This window comes from Narcine bancroftii, chromosome 10 (genome assembly GCF_036971445.1).
Source record: "Narcine bancroftii isolate sNarBan1 chromosome 10, sNarBan1.hap1, whole genome shotgun sequence".
NCBI classification, from domain to species: Eukaryota; Metazoa; Chordata; class Chondrichthyes; order Torpediniformes; family Narcinidae; genus Narcine; species Narcine bancroftii.
This window is the reverse complement of record NC_091478.1, coordinates 6,562,651-6,580,441: the sequence shown is the minus strand read 5'-3', so window position 1 is coordinate 6,580,441 and position 17,791 is coordinate 6,562,651. Positions and strand designations below refer to the sequence as shown.

General features: G+C 39.5%; 1 protein-coding gene across 6 annotated transcripts in view; it reads left to right on the top strand.

The window, feature by feature from the left end:
* Positions 1 to 17,791, top strand: part of ptprea (protein tyrosine phosphatase receptor type Ea) — a 58,824-nt gene that overhangs the window by 25,595 nt on the left and 15,438 nt on the right. For all 6 annotated transcript variants that reach the window (XM_069899658.1, XM_069899657.1, XM_069899660.1 and 3 more), the window contains 7 exons: positions 1,697 to 1,816; positions 4,797 to 4,957; positions 11,614 to 11,749; positions 12,236 to 12,385; positions 13,459 to 13,552; positions 15,830 to 15,906; positions 16,511 to 16,645. In XM_069899658.1, the coding sequence (XP_069755759.1) occupies positions 1,697 to 1,816; positions 4,797 to 4,957; positions 11,614 to 11,749; positions 12,236 to 12,385; positions 13,459 to 13,552; positions 15,830 to 15,906; positions 16,511 to 16,645 (873 nt within the window). The remainder of the gene's footprint in view (positions 1 to 1,696; positions 1,817 to 4,796; positions 4,958 to 11,613; positions 11,750 to 12,235; positions 12,386 to 13,458; positions 13,553 to 15,829; positions 15,907 to 16,510; positions 16,646 to 17,791) is intronic.

The window sequence follows — 17,791 nt, the reverse complement described above, 5'->3', positions numbered from 1 at the left end:
AGCATCTTCTACTATGAAGTCAAATATTTTTAGATTGAATTTTGGAGGGGAAGGAAAAAAAGGAAAACAATAACTTTATCAGGCTCAGTTCAGGCCACCAGTTGCTTCATGATTCCTGGCTGCACATTGAAAACAGTCCATTACATGCTTTACTTTGATTCTGGAAAAAATTGAACAAACTTTTATTTAAATTTCCAATCTGATCAGTTACATGGACAATACAAAGCTAACATTGCAAAGTATTCAACCCTGGCCAATATTAGATTTTCTTGAACCTTCAATATTTAAATCTAATCAACAATAACAGAGAGTTTTGCCAAATCTAGTCAAGCCTCCACTGAGTATGTATTTTTTTTGTGTGAATACACACGACAGTGCCTGGAACAAGCAGCCAGGAGTAGGAGTGGAAGCCGACACAGTCATGGTAGCATTTAAGAAGCTTCTAGATCAGTGGTTCTTAACCATTTTCTTTCCACTTACACACCACTTTAAGTCATCCCTAGGCCATCGGTGCTCTGTGATTAGTAAGGGATGTGAGAGGGAAGGGAAGGTTGAAAATCATTGATCTAGACCCCATTGTTACTGAAATCTTTTGCTTGAGAAAAATTGTCATTGGTCCATTTCCTTTGGAGCTATGAAACCGTGCACATAACGAGTCAATGAGGGATGATTAAAACAGTGGTTTTCAAACTTTTTCCCCAAACATTTATTGTCATAGCAGCAACTATTTTGATCGATTGACACCTGAACAACATTAATATTGCTGATCCTTTTGAAAAGCACGATTAGAGTGATGGACGGATTGCAACCCTTCCTGCTTCTGAGAGATTGGACATTTAAACTCCAAAATAGCAACCCACGCATAAAATTAGTGCCACTATGTGCCTTCTCTGCACACTTCTAGCATTTGTTAATATCAGCTGCAAGTGCATGCATTAAACAGCAAAATTGAACCTATAAGGCAGCCAGGGGATCAAACAATATGAACAACAGGAACAAAATCTGTGGCTGGTGCAAGAAGAGTTTAGAAGTCAAACACAAAAGTCTGCAGACACCGTGGTTGAAGTAAAAGCACAGCACTGGACAATCTCAGTGGGTCAAATGGTAGACTTTATCTTCTTTGGCTTGGCTTCGCGGACGAAGATTTATGGAGGGGGTAAAAGTCCACGTCAGCTGCAGGCTCGTTTGTGGCTGACAAGTCCGACGCGGGACAGGCAGACACGGTTGCAGCGGCTGCAGGGGAAAATTGGTGGGTTGGGGTTGGGTGTTAAAGATACATAACCAACTTTTTGGGCCTGAGTCCTTCATCAAGATATGGACATCTGTCTGCCCACATTTTCCTCTTGCCTTGATGAAAGGCTCAAGCACAAAACGTCAAAGCTTAGGTCATTTACAATAACTTTATCTTTACCAGGTGAGTTTAATTGTGCTATAAATTGACCAACACTAATTCATTCTTGAAAATTTAAAATGATTATAGTATAGTACATTACTAGATTATAAAATTATGATTTGTCATATCAATGCTGTAATCATTATTTTTATTTTGCAGTGTGATAGAGAGTGTCATTTGTAAACCCCTGATACATAAACAAAAAACACTCTAAAGTAGATTTTGTACTGTAGAAAATAATTTAAATCATTTCATTGGTTTCTCATCTCCTAATAAAGACTAATTATTTTATTATTCCTGCAGGAGAAGTGTTTTAAATACTGGCCTGATCAGGGTTTATGGACGTATGGGGCAATACGGGTCTCTGTGGAAGATGTCACAGTGCTTGTGGATTACACCATCCGCAAATTCACCATACAAAATGCAAGTATTCTCCAGTCTTCCCTCCACTTTTTTGAACTTTACAGGGAAGAAATGATCTCACTCATTCATTTGCTTTTCAGCACAGTATTTGACCATTATCCCTTTATTTTGTTTTCAACAGATATTTTGACTACCTTCAGGAACGTTCTATAACCCCAGGGATCAATTTTAGTTCTCAGAAAGATCTGTGTTTAACCCTATTAAAAATATTAATCTGAAAATGTTGTAATGCTGCATAATATACATGTACATTATAGAATAAATCTTTAAGGGTTTCTTCATTTCAGATTTCAGCTTGATTGTTAGATAATTGAACAGCGCAAGTTTGTCGGCTGAAAGGGCCCTGTTATTGTGCTGTTATGGCTCAGATTGTGATTCTTTCAGAAATAGCACCAATCCACACCTGTCTCAGAAAAGTTCAAGACTGATTAAAGTTGAAAACTTGCTTGTTTTATAAATGCAGTGATAAAATGTCTCCCTTCACCCAATGGGGAGGATGTGGTGAAATGAATACAGGGAGAAAGGTTCAACCCCTGCTGTGCAAGCCAGCAAATTATCAAGAAGAAGAAAAGCACAAAAGTCGAAGATTTTGGAACCTTGAGCAAACTATGAGATGCCAGAGGATCTCTGGAGGACAGGCTCCTTCCATGGGGAGAAATGGTCAGTTAAAGTTTCTGGTCAGGACTTTTTAAATCAATAACAGTTTTGATAAAGGACTTCATCTCAAAATGTTGACTGATCATATTTACCCATGGATAATGTTTGACCTGCTGAACTCCTCCAGCATCTCATTGTTTTCATCAAATTATCTCTCAGTGCACAAACTGGGATAAAAGATCTATTAGGTTTATGACGATTGAGCAGCAGTTAAGTATTTTCCCTTTCCACACTTTATTATCATATATGAATGATGGCCTCTTTGCTCAATGCTGAAGATGTGCTTTTACTTGGCTACTCATTCAACCAGATAAATATCTTTAGTCTCTGGGGAGAAATACAATCAAGTTTAGATTATTTTTAGTTTGTCTGACAACACATAAATTTAATATTGTGAATGTACTTTATATCTATCACAAATCTGGTGACGTACTTGTTTTCACTTTCAAAACCAGCCAAGAAAATGGATGAGATTTGTCTCAAAAGTTTGCTGCAGTTAAATTTGAACATCTAACAGACCAAGCACAGAGGATAGAAAATTTTTCTTCATGTTCTATAATAAATTAAAACAAACCATGCACATAATGTCATGCAGATGGGTCATTGAGGTAGTGAGATAGATCTCTCTCCCTGTTGGTGAGGTTGAGAGACCACATCTCCTCCACAACCTCCATCAGTACCAGTGCACCACAGGGCTGCATTCTTAGCCCTCTGTTCTACTCGCTATACACCATCAACTGTGTGGCTCAGTTGAACAACACCATCTACAAATTCGCTGACGATACCATGTTAATGGGTTGTAATATAAAGGGGCAATGAGTCAGCACACAGGAGGGAAATTGAAAACTTGGCTGAATGGTATACCAACAACCACCTTGCACTCAATGTCACCAAACCAAGGAAAGAAAAACCAGAGGTGTGCAATCCAATGATCATTAGGGGTTCAGAGGTGGAGAGAGTGAGCAAATTTAAGCTCTTTGGAGTCATTATCTCAGAGGGTATTTCCTGGACCCAACACAACAATGGCATTGTGAAGAAAGCACGTCAGCAGCTCTAGTTCCTCAGGAGGTTGTGGATATTTGGCATGTCATTGGAATCCCTGGAAAATTTTGACAGATGTATGGTGAAAAGTGTGCTGACCGACTGCATCATGGTCTGGTATGGGGACAGCATTGCGCCTGAACATAAAGCCCTGCAAAAGGTAATGGACATTGCCCAGGACATCACAGTAAAAACTTCACCACCATCAAGAACATCTCCAAGGAACACTGCCTTCGGGGAGCAGCAGCAATCATCAAGGATCCATACCACCCAGCACCCACTCTGTTCTCACTGCTCCCATCAGGAAAGAGGTATTGATGTCACCAAGACTCACACCATCAGGTTCGGGAACAGCTGCTACCCCTCCAACCTCAGACTCCTCAACAACAAACTCAATCAGGGTCTTATTTAAGGACTCTTATTGATTTTCTCTCTCTCTCTTTGCATTGCACAGTTTGTTTACATTTTTTTATTTGTTGACATGTGTCAGTTTTATTTTTGCAGTGTCAATAAGTGGTAATTCTGCCTCGTCCACAGGAAAAAGAATCTCAGGGTTTTATGTGATGTCAAAAACCATCCATGGGTAAATATGATCAGTCAACATTTTGAGATGAAGTCCTTTATCAAAACTGTTATTGATTTAAAAAGTCCTGACCAGAAACTTTAACTGACCATTTCTCCCCATGGAAGGAGCCTGTCCTCCAGAGATCCTCTGGCATCTCATAGTTTGCTCAAGGTTCCAAAATCTTCGACTTTTGTGCTTTTCTTCTTCTTGATAATTTGCTGGCTTGCACAGCAGAGGTTGAACCTTTCTCTCTGTATTCATTTCACCACATCCTCCCCATTGGGTGAAGGGAGACATTTTATCACTGCATTTACAAAACAAGCAAGTTTTCAACTTTAATCAGTCTTGAACTTTTCTGAGACAGGTGTGGATTGGTGCTATTTCTGAAAGAATCACAATCTGAGCCATAACAGCACAATAACAGGCCCTTTCAGCCGACAAACTTGCGCTGTTCAATTCTACAATCTGCAGTACATTTTGAAGGGTGGGAGGAAACGGGAGCACCTGGACCTGGACGAACCCCACGCAGACCCAGGGAGAATGCACAGACTCCTTACAGACAGTGCATGATTCAAACCCCAGTCCCGGTTACTGGCGCCATAACAGCATTGCGCTAACTGCTAAAATAACCGTGCTGCCTTAATTATCAGAAATGTTCAGAATTGTATTTGATTTTGTGAAGTTACAATTTTAAAATCTTCATGGCATTTATTACAGCAATCCTCTGGCAACAAAGCTCCGAGATTAGTGACACAGCTTCACTTCACCAGCTGGCCTGACTTTGGCGTGCCGTTTGCACCCATTGGGATGCTTAAATTTCTGAAGAAGGTTAAAGCATTGAATCCTTCCTATTCAGGACCTATTGTGGTTCACTGCAGGTAATTACTGTGTTTATTTTACCATTTTACCATGATCCATGTATCGTTTAGTCTCTTTCAATGTTGCTTAATTACTTAAGCAGCAATTTGTCACCATGTTACGAAGTGCATTGATACAAAATGCTCTGCTGTTCTCTCCAGCCTACAATTTCCTGCTTGTTCAAAAGCAGGAAATGACTAATGATTATTTAGAGCATAACACGAAACAGACTGGCTACCAAACGATGCAGTTTAATTAACAACGTGCTCGAAATTATACCGCTTTTTTTTTCTGAACCAGGTTGCTGTTCAATATTATCAACTCAGCCTTCAGCCCATCTGAGTTGAGGTGTAAGTGGACAACGGGTGCGCCAAGGGCTTATCTCCCTCAATTACTCAGTTCTCTTCAATTAAAAGAACCTCTGAGAATCACCACGAGTCGTGCTGTCAATTTCCTTTCCTCTACGTTTCTCATTTCTAATCTGGTAGCCATAATCCTGAAATAGATTGATGTGTGCCTTCACCACTACAATCTTCGTGCTTTTTTACCTCGGCTGCCTGAGCAGCTTCGGATTCTTGGGCATCTGAATAGAGAAAGAGTCAAAAAAGAAAACATTAGATAGTAGCATCCTGGGGAATACAAGGGGTGTTGCCATGGCTGCAGTGAACAGCTGGGATGTGCAGAAGATGATTATGTATTAGGATGCCATTATCTTCTCTGGTTTCAGCCCCTACACATGGTTGCTTCTTGTTACAGCATCTCCTCCTCCAATTGAGAGGGAATCATTCAATAAGTGTTGTCCAAAATGTTTCGGTAACACAGATTTTTCTGGTAACTCTTTAAGAAGGGAAGGAGACAAAACAGCTAATTATAGGCTGGTTAACCTGACTTCGGTGGTTGACGAGATGTTAGAATCGATTATTAAGGTTGAGGATTCGGGGCAAAAATCAGCAAGGTTTCCTTGAGAGGAAATCTTGCCTGACAAAGCCATAAAAATTATTTGAGGAAATGACTGGAAGGGTAGACAAAGGAGACTCAGTGGATGTTGTTTATTTAGGGTGCCTCACATTAGGCTGCTCAGCAAGTTTAGAGCCCAGGATGTCACCGAAAGATATTTCCATGTATAGAAGATTGACAGGAGGGAGAGAGTGGGATAAAAGGGGCCTTTTCTGTTTGGCTAACAGGGAGGAGTGGTTTTCCACTGGGCTCGGTTCTGAATCCGCCTTTTTACCCTCTATATATCAATATTATGGATGAGGGGATTGATGGCTTTGTGGCCACGTTTATACATGATGCCAATTTAGGAGGAGGGCAGGTGGTGTTGAGGAAGCACCAAGTCTGCAGAAGGATTTAAGACAGGTTAGGAAACTGGGCAAAGAAGTGGCAGATTGAATGCGGTGCGGAGGTGTATTATCATGCACTTTGGTGGAGGGAATAAAAGTGTAGATTATACTCTAAATGGCCAATGAGTTCAAAAATCAGAGATGCAGTGAGAGATCTGGGAGACTTTGTGCACGGTTCCCTAAAGGTTATCTTGCAGAAAGAGTCGGTGGAAAGATTCATTTTGAGGGAGATAGCATATAAAACTAAAGATGTGACGTTGAGGCTTTACAAGTCATTGATCGGACTAAATTTGCAGCAATTTTGGATTCCTTATCTAAGGAAGGACGTGTTGGCATTGGAAGTTCACGAGAATGAGAAATATATGAGAAATGTTGCATGGCTCTGGGGACTGTACTCACAGGAGTTTAGAAGAATGAGGACAGATCTCGTAAACCTATCAAATACTCAAAGGACTGGAGTGAGTGGATGTGGAGAGAATGCTTCCTCTGATGGGGGAGTCTGGGACAGCCTTAGAATACAAAAAGACCCCTTTAGAATAGAGGAGGAATTTCTTTGCCCAGTGGGTGATGTCTATGGAATGTGGAGGCCAAGTCATTGGGTATATTTAAGACGGAGACAGGATGTTGATTAGGAAAGGGAATCAAGGATTATGGGAAGAAGGCAGAAGAATTTTTGCCCATCTAATGTCAAATCTCTAGAACCTTCCAATCACTCCAGTATGCCTCCTGCACAAGAGGTGCCGGCTCGCTTTAAATCGGACTCTCAACTCTCAACATTGCTTACTTGCTGATACATCCTTCCATTTCATGACATGTGTGAGCTGAAATCATCGGGGGGAAAAAAGCAGGCAGTAGTATGAAGTAGTTCTGCTCCCTGTATCAGAATGGCTGTGGGCTTATCAGGCGTCTATATCCCTGTCTTTCTTTTCTGGGCTATCCAATTGAGTTCTTCTGATATACAACAAGGTATTTCATTACAGCAGTAACAAAATGTGTAAACTCCAGCTCTATTAAAGTTTCAGTAACTACATCGTTTAGGCACAGACTCTTTGAAGGAAAATCCATCGCTGAATATCCTTTCAGTTTTACTTTTATGAGGAGACTTTAGATCTGTCAGATTTTTGTACCTTCCCCTAATCCTAACGTAGAATTTGAACATTTGATTTACACAACTTTATATATTTATTCTGTGAACTGTTCTTATGTTTTTATGAAGTTACTTTCGTAAAAATCAATACTAGAAGCTGTCTTAGTATTTGTAAGTAGTCTGAGAAAGCACTCTCTTCCCTCTTGTGCAGTACAAGATTGTGCTTGCTTTAACCCAGTTCCAAAACCTTTTCAATTGTTTAATGAAAATATTCCTCAATCTCGTAATGTTTTTCTTGCCTTCAGAAGTGTAGTAGAGTCTTTCCTTTAGACGTGCTCTTCTCTATTGCAGTCAGCCAACTCAGGCAATTGTTGCGTTCCTTGAAATGTTTCTCAGAGAATGGTACTGTCAAAGGCTGGTCTAAATTTTTCTATTATTATCAGTCTACAAGACAACAATCTTACCTGAAAGGTCAGGCCACCGGTGCTACTGGAAACTTAGGAATTTTAAGAGTTTCTCCAAGATGGATAGGTTATCTAAAGAACCTGTCAACACCATTAACTTACCTTGTGAAGACAAATGTTATAAATGATTTAATCTCCTGACTGGAACCCACATTAACATAACAAGTGATTAAGTGACTGTGAGAAGATTCTCATCAGCTCTTTCAATGGCATCATCATGTGGATTCTGAATTTATTTCCAAGAAGCCTGTGAGTTGCTCTATGAATGAGTATTTGAAAAATTATTACTAGATTTGCTTCTTGGGTCATCTGGGTATAAACATATTCAATGCCCAGATATTAAGATAACACAAAGTTATATACTTGTCACAAAATAATGCAATGATAGAATCCCATGCCCCCTCCAGCCCCCACAGCCCAAATCTACATCCTGTAATAGTTCAAAAATATTATTTAGTTGCCTCATAGCTTCGTTCTGAAATGCCGGCCACTCAGCTCTATCAATTTATAATGCTTAAACACAATAAATTTAAACTAGATAGACTACAATGGCTTAAGGTGGCAGTAATAACACAATGCTGGAGAAACTTAACCAGTCCTTTATAAAGATACAAATAGATAACTGACGTTTCAGGTTTGAGCCCTTCATCGAGGGATAGAAAAATGTTGTTGGAGTCCAAATAAAAAGGTAAGGGGGAGATGTGGTCGCAAAGCCAGGAGGTAATCATTGGAGAAGGGAGGGCAGAGCAGCAAGCAGGGGGAGGAGGGGAGGGGGTGGAGTTAAGGGAAAGAAGACCAGGGGAAAGAGGAGGGAGGGAGAATAGAGACTAGGTTAACAGAAGCTGGAGAAGTCGATTTTGATGCCATCCAGTTGGAGAGTGCCCAGTCAGAAAATTAAGCATTGTTCTTCCATCTTGGTGGGATAGTTCATGAGGCCATGGGCAGACGCGAGTATGCGAGTGAGACGCAGAACTGAAATGGTTGGCTACTGGGAGCGAAGGTGCTCAGCGAAGCAAAATCCCAGTTTGCGCCAAGTCTCTCCAATGTAGAGAAGGCCACAAAGGGAGCACCGGATGCAGTAAATCAATCCTGCTTCATTTGAAAGGCCTGTTTGGGGCCCCGGACTGTGGTGAAGGAGGAGGTGTGGGCACAAATGTGGCACCTCCTGTGACCACAAGGGAAGGCGCCAGGGGGCTATTGTTGGGGAGAAATGAATGCACGAGGCAGTCATGGAGGGAGTAGTCTCTACGGAAAGCAGGGAGGGGAGGAGAGTCTGGTAGTGAGATCCTGTTGTAAGTGCCAGAAATTCCGGAGGATAATATGTTGGATGCAAAGGCTGGTGGGGTGGTAGGTGAAGACAAGGATATCCTGTGTTTGTTGCATCTTGAAGTGGGGGGGGGGGGTGAGGGAGGTTAGAGCAGATGAGCGGGAAATGGAGGAGATGCAGGTGAGGGATGGGTTGATGGTGATGGAGGGGAAGCCATGTTTATGGAAGAAGGCAGACATTTTGGAAGATCTGGACTGGAAGAGCTCATCTTGGCAACAAATGCAGCAGAGACGGAGAAATTGGGAGAAAGGAATATAATCGTTGCAGGGGACAGGGTGTGAGGGAGTGTTGTCGAGGTAGGTGTGGGAGTTGGTGGGTTTGTAATAAATGTCAGTGAAAAGTGCCACTTAAGATGGCATCCCACTTTGTCCTCATTTAGACCATAAGACAAGAGCAGAATTAGGCCATTCAGCCCATCAAGACTTCTCCACCATTCAAATCATGGCTGATGTATTTTCCCTTTTAATCCCATTGTCGTGCCTTCTCTCCACAATCTTTGACCTATCAATCTCTGCATTAAATATACGAAACAACTTTGCCTCCACAGCTGTATGTGGCAACGAGTCCCACAGATTCATAGCCCTCTGAATGAAGAAACCTCCTCACCTCTTTTTGAAGGGGCATTCTTTAATTTTGAGGCCGTGCCTTCTGGTCCTAAACTCTCCCACTACTGGAAATATCTTCTCTGTGTTCACTCTATCTAGCACTTTCAATCTTCTGATTTATGAGATTCCCCCCTGTTCCTTCTAAACTCCCGCAAGTACAGATCTTGAGAAATCAAACATTCCTCATACATTTATCCTTTCATCCCTGGGATCATTATTATAAACCTCCTCTGGGACACTCTATATCGCCAATACATTCTTCTCTCAACATGGGACTCATACTATACTCAATACTCCAAATGTGGTCTGACTAACAGCTTGTGAAGCCTTACACCTTTGCCTTTGTATTCTAGTCCTTGCATTTGCCTTCCTTACTACCGACTCAACCTACAAGTTAACTTTTAGGAAATCCTGCACTAAGTCCCTTTGGACCTCTGCTTTCTGAATTCTCTCCCCATTTAGAAAGTATTCTACTTCTTTATGCCTTCTACCTAAAGTACATTCCCTTGAATAATAAATACTGATCTTTCTAGCATTGCCTACATTCAGTGAATGAGAGAAAGATTTTCTGTGGATATATTTACCTTGTAATTTTCTCCAAAGTAGATAATCGGGCATCTTGCAAGCTGAAGTAAAATTCTTTGAGTGATGTGATTGGTAGCTGCTGGTACATGCAGTCAGTCCCAAGTTACAAGTTAGCATACAGTATCTCAAAAGTCAAGAGATCTTTTTTCACTGAACAATTCTATTGTTTTTCTAATTAATTGCACTGTAAGGAAATTAACTTTGGACCAGAAGGGAAGTCATCCAGATATGTATTTTGCTGGAATCTGATAAAGCAAACATCCAATCACACTGGTGCTACACTGCAGCTTCACTGCCATGAAAGATATTGTGAGCGAGGAGAGCCATTTAGTTGAATTAACTATGACAGAGAGCAAGAAATACAGAATGATAAATAGAAAAAAAATAAGAAAGAAAGATAAAGAGAATGAGAAAGAAAAATGAGCAATCAAAAAGATCAAAATAGACAAAATAATGAACATTGAAAATTTAGTTTAATTCCTATTGTGTGTCTTTTTGATGTCACATTGATCAAGTAGCATAATGTTCTTGCTCCCTCATTTTTAAAATGTTTCTTCAATTGAACATTTGTGGCTGCTTGGGTGCACAAGTTGTTATTGCAGCACTAATCTGATGATGTTCCACTAAAGTTCAATTCAAAGTACAATTTTTAATTCACGAAATAGTGGGAATGGGTCAGCATGTGACAGGTGTAGTAATTTCCATGGGTTGCCCCTGGAATAGTTTTGTAACCAAAGGGGTTGGGAATTGACTTGGTGATTTTTTTCTTAAATGAACACAATTCTGATTTCTTTATAATATCCTGGAAACATTTATATCTGCACGTGCATGTAATTTGAACATCAAATGAACTTCAGCTATGCATAATTTTTAATCTCTATCCAACGCATTGTAATTGCTGGAAAATAATGTAAACTTGTGGCGTGGTGGGATATAAACATGTCAGTACATTTAATCAGGACTCGAATCCACATCTTTGAATTCCTAATCCAAGTCAAGGATCTGAAAAATTTGGGACTCAGAAAAAAATAATTTCTAGTAGAAAATTGGGAACCATCTGAATGGACATGAACCCTTCTCTAATCATAAAATACTGAAAGCCTGTGATACATCTTCTCCCCACCCTGGGCTTGGAATACTCCAAATAGTTTCAAGGAGAAGCAAAAGACTGAAAATTAATTCTATTGTTTCTGAGAGTACGTGGGTGTTTCCTGAAACTTGGAAGATATTTGAAACCTAAAGCTCCTCGTTGTTTTCAATTGCAGTGCTGGGGTGGGCAGAACTGGAACCTTCATTGTTATTGATGCCATGATTGACATGATGGAAGCAGAGAAGAGGGTGGATGTCTTTGGTTTTGTGTCACGAATTCGCAATCAACGACCACAGCTTGTTCAAACTGACGTAAGCATTATTCCATTGAATTTAAATTTAGATGTACAGCATGGTAACAAACTCTTCAGGCCCACAAGCCCGTGCCGCCCCCCCCCCACCGCAGTACATCAATTAACCTACATCCCCCATAAATTTTTGAAGGGTGGGAGGAAATCCACACAGACGTGGGAAGAATGTACAGACAGTACTGGATTTGAACCAGGGTCACTTACGCTGTAACAGCTTTGCAATAACTGTTACGCTAACCGGCTAACCTCTGTTTGAATTCTGTTCAGTAATGATGGTTTAAGGGAGAAGAAATTTCTAGGACATTCTGTGGACTTCTGATAGCCCAGTTCATTTTAAATACTCTCACTTAGAAGAGGCTTGAATATAGCTCTCTTGCTATCTCTAGATTTAATAGCCTTTGATACAATAAAATATAGGATAAAACTGTGCAGCTTGTCTGGGGGTTTTTAATTAACATGATTTTATTCATTGTATTATTCTTTATAGATGCAATATTCCTTCATTTATCAAGCCTTGCTTGAACATTTCTTGTATGGGGACACAGAACTTGATGTGAGCTCCTTGGAGAAGCACATACAGAAGCTCCGAAATAAAACAGGGAAATATGACATCACTGGCTTAGAAGAAGAATTTAATGTGAGTCCTTAAGTTTGCCACTAAAGAAAGCTAGGCCATTCTTCTTCTTCCTGAAATGACATTCTGATCAGTTTCTCTCCACCAACACTGTCATCTACCTGCCAGAACCTGTTCTCGCCCTTAATAACTTCTCTTTCGACGCCGCATATTTCCTTCAAATCAAAGGTGTTGGTATGGGCACTTGCCTGCTCTTTTGTTGACCACGTGGAATAGTCTTTGTTCTGAATCTACCCCAGCACCCTTCTAACTCGTCCTCCATTTCCAGCATATCAGTGATTGCTTTGGGGCTGTTTTCTGCCCCCACACAGAACTCATCAATTTTATCAACTTGGCTACTGACCTCCACCCTGTGCTGAAATTCACTTGGGTAATTTCTCTCCCCTTTCTAGATCTTTCTGCCTCCATCTCAGGAGACAAGCTATGTTCTGTCACTCACTACTCACCCACTGACTCCCTCAGCTACCTCGACTACTCATCCTTCCACGTGTAAGATCTGGAAGAAGTGTCCCACAAAGACTTCCAATGCATTACAAAATTCACCTTCAAGTAGTTAGTTAACAGCTCAAGTTCAAATTTATTATCATCCGATTGTACAAGTACAACCCAACAAAACAGCGTTCTCTGGTTGTCAGTGCAAAAACATGCAAAGCTAAATCATACAAAAGCTGAGAAACGTTTAACTAATGCACAAAGTCCTCCACAATGGCATTTTTTCACCAAGTCCTTACCGCTGTAATCAGTGTTAGGTGGCAGTTTAACTGACTTCGGCCTCCTAACCATCCTCTGGGGGATCATTCCTAATCCAAGTGATCCTTATCAGGATGAGGTTTTGCACTAAACACAGAATAAGATTATTTCAACTCAAATCTCAATCTTCGCTACCAGTGAGTCTCGAGTGCCTGAAACAGCCAGTGAAAATGGCCTTGGTTATTTTCTGTTATGAACATTTAAGTGTCCCTCTTGTTCATTTTGATTAATTTTAATTTTCATTGTTAATTATTCCATGTGTTAAAATTTCTGTCATTTAAACGTTATTTTGCCTTGACCATGTCGATTCCTTTTTGTTACTGCAGAAGTTAACTACAGTCCGAATAAGGAAGGACAATATGAGAACAGGGAATAAACCAATAAACATGAAAAAAGCCAGGGTCCTTCAGATCATTCCCTGTAAGTGATTAAATCTAAAATTAATGAATTATTTCTTGACTTTTATTCAACCTCCAGACATATTGTAATTATTCCCATTACTCATCAGGAGAACGTTACCTAGAGACACGTTCCTTCAAAGAAATCTCTCATCAGTTCTCGTTCACAATTTTTCACATCAGCTCCTGATTGTGACCACACTGTGAGAGGGAGTCTGCAAGCATAAATAACAGGGAGCAATCCACAAAGAGGCAGCAGAAAAATGACTGTGATTTCTACCAAAGGAGTTTAGCATTAGTCATCCCAGGGAGAGCTAGAAAGTAGCTTTGTGACAGCATTTGGAGCCTCTCTCCTGCCTTCAGTCTCATCTAAAGTGTGGCATAAGATCAGAAAAATAACACTGTAAGGAAATAAGAAATTAATCAACAACACTTGGAAAATATACTTAGACCATGCAGTTTAATAGCATGCAAATAGGGTAACATGATGAACCTAAAATCATATAGAATATGGATCCATTCGAATCTTAGCTATGTTTATTACAAGTGTGGCAACTTTTCAGAATTGTAAATATACCTCCTGCTATGACTGTTGACAAGTGAGAGTGATCCCTTGGGCCTTTTGAGGCTTAGGTACTTTGGTCTCAGAGTGCCTGGGCCTGGTGTGTGGTGTCAAGTGTTGGGCTTGATGGTAGCAGGATTTGGGGTTTTATGATGATTGTGAGCTGGGATGGGAGGGGAAGATGGTTTATGAAGAGGCCAGGAGGATAAACTGGGTGCTAGGGCTGAGGTACGGGTTGGACCTTGGTATCAAGTCACTAGGATAATAATAATGAGATCAGGAGTCAGCCCTGGGCACCAGTGATTGGGACCGGAGATCGAATCCCGCGCTGTCTATAAGGAGTTCTCCCCCTATCTTCATAGGTTTTCCCCGGGGTCTCCAGTTTCCCCTCACTGTTTGAATAGTACTGGGGGTGTACGCTAATTGGGTGGCATGGACTTGAGGGCTGAAATTGCCGTATGTCGAAATTTAAATTTAAAATTAAAAATGTGATCTGGAATCGGGAAAGAATCAGGTCTATTTGATGTCAGCCTGAATAAAATATTATGCCAAAGGCTTTACCTTACACAGATGTTACTAACGATCATTTGAGGGTCACTTCTGGAAATGCTTGATTTAGTTTACTGCGCAGTTCCATGAAGAACTTTGTACAAGGACTGATGTCATTGAAGTACACTGAAGGCATAAATGGCATATGTGTGAAATAGTTTGTCAGATTTCCAGCACAGTATTGAATGAAACAGAACAATGTTGTAGCAACCAGTTTTTATTCCTCTCTCATTCTGCGTTCTACATTGGATCCCTTTGATCTAAAAACAGTGTGACGGGAATATAGAGATGCTGGAGGAACTTAGCTGATCTAGTAGCGTCCACAGGAGGTAAAGCTATACTACTGATGTTTCGGCGCTGAGTGACTGGATCTGGAATCTTGGAAAAGATATTTTAAAATAGATTACATTCAGTCTGAAAACCTCTCAAATGAATTAAATGTTTAAGATCTTGAAGAGCTGATATCCAGAACATTAGATACTGCAGCAGTAGTCCAAGGGGTTGATTGGGAATGTGAGGGTGTGGAAGAAAGGGCAATGTTGTGTTAGTTATGCATTAAGTTGTCATCTGTGTATTGTTGTCCCTTTGGGATATGGTTTTAAATTGTAAGAAAACTCATTGCTTCTGATTTTATATTTAAGTAGGTGAATACACTGTGGAATACTACATTATTTATATCCTTGAATAGGAAGTTCTTTTCAATTGATGTCATTTCATATTAATATGGGACAATCAGTGGTACTTATCCATTTGCCTGTGTTGTCAGTACCTTGGTTGAAATTCGTAGAACAGTGAAGTATGTATCCCTGCTGAATTAAGGAAAGCTGCCTCGTCAGTGCAACTTCAATTACAGAAAGACTGGACCCAGCATCCAGCCTTATGATATCCAAACGTCATAACAATCTTTCTAAACATTGTATTTCAAAATACTTCTTGGAGGCATTTTTTTTGGACAATAGCACAAAATTATTTTCAAATGCTTTTGTAAGTGCATAGAATTAAATGTTCTGTCCTTCACCCATAAGAAACATATTATTCCACAATTTTTAATTCTCACAGTTGGCATGTTCCCCCACAGAACTAACGAAAGAGCAAGAGTCATTGTACATATTGCCTGATGGAGGGCAATATCTTCCACACGTCTTTCTGTTGAACTGATGCCAATTCATTTTACTTTATGTTTTTAAGATGATTTCAACAGAGTTGTTCTGCCCAGGAAAAGGGGACAAGAATTCTCAGACTACATCAATGCTTCATACATCGATGTAAGTACACCTCAAAATGTGTGCTGGTGAGTAATTTCACAGTAGGTGATATTGGTTGTTGTGACAAGTGTGTCTGATTTGCAAATACCCAAAGTTTATTTGCCCATCTAGTTGCCAACTCAGTGGCTTGAACTAATAGATTTTAAAAGGGTGATTGGATATAAAATATTCCATGATCCTTATGTAAACATTTGCAGTGCAGGTTATATATTTACTGAGCTGAACTTTCAAAAATACCTCTGCATTTCACAGTAGATGGCTTGCAGCATTATTCTGTACAAGCGTTTGAAAAGAAGAGTTTGAGCTGATGTTGATGCGGAGATGGGTTACACTCTTCTAACTGGGTGTGTTTCTTGTCTTCACTTTCAGGAAATGTGTTAGACATTAAAACAATGATTATGTTCAGTGAGAAATTTAAAATACCACTGGAGGGAAATCAGGGACATTTCCTTTGATTTCAGTATCGTACAAGGTCTTGCTAATAGAAATGGCGTGAAAATTATTGCTCACTATTTTTGATTTTGTTTCTGAAAATCTTGTATTATTAGTACTTGCACAGTTTTTATCTTTAACATTTGATCGTCATTGAAACTCTTTCTAACAGGGCTATCGATTGAAGGACTATTTTGTTGCAACTCAAGGTCCCATTGTTCATACAGTAGAAGATTTTTGGAGAATGGTCTGGGATTGCAAATCACACACAATTGTAATGCTAACGGAACTGAGAGAAAGAGAGCAGGTAAAATATTATTTATTCATAATTCACATAATTGACATTTAATGGAGCAGACTACAAGATCACATTTATATCTTAACTTCTCTGCCTGCTGTTCATTATATGCCTTAATATTTCACAAATCTAGCAGGGCTTGTAAAGTAAATAATGCATAACTAAAATGATGTACAGTAAAACCCCTGTTATCTTAATTTCAACTAACTGGCAGCCTGAGACAACCAGCAAAAACCAATTGTGGAAAATGAATAGGTAAAAAAGAATGAGTTTAAAATTGGCACACCTCGCTGTTATTTTGCCAGTCACACAATACATAATCTCAAGCAACCGTAAAATTTACTAATGCGGCATTCCAGTGATTCACTGCCCTCTGCAAGAAGAAAAAAAAATCCCCTTCATTCCAGTTTTAAATGCTTGGCTGCCACTTTCCCATGTAAATATGTCCCATCCAAACTGCACTATTCTAATTCCCCCATAGGTGCTAGATACCAGGGGTTTTACTGTATTAATTTAAAAAAAATATTTCAAATGTTAATCGATGTTATTAACATGTGTAATTTAAAAATCTGGAGAATAGAAATGTAGATGAAGCTTCAAAATTAGTTTGAATGTTGGAAGCATTACAACAACCCAGTTTAGCTTATTTATTTTCTGGTCATATATTCACTAATAAAAATAACTTCAAGATATGCTGTGTCCATAGCTTTTCCCATGTTTCATTCTTTATCTTTATGTTTAGATCTTGTTCCCATTTTTGTTTAGGTTTACAGTTTGTTTCCTCGTTCTCCTTTTCTTGCAGTTTGATGTACATGTTTGTTATAAATCTTTTAATTATCATTGTGTCTATAATCACATATTCAAAATTGCTTCCTTCAGGTAATCTCAGACTGTTTCCCAATTTGTCCTTCAAGTAGGTTTTCAGTTGGTGGTATGCAAACCTTGTATCGTGAATTATATTATATTTGTCCTTCATTTGTTCAAAAGATAATAATTTATTTCCCGAAAAACAATTTTCTATTCTTTTGATCCCTTTTCTCTCCCATTCTCTGAAGGAAAGGTTATTTATTGTGAAAGGGATTAGTTGATTTTGTGTCAATATTAATTTTGGTAGTTAATAATTTATTTTGTTCCTTTCTACATGAATCTTCTTCC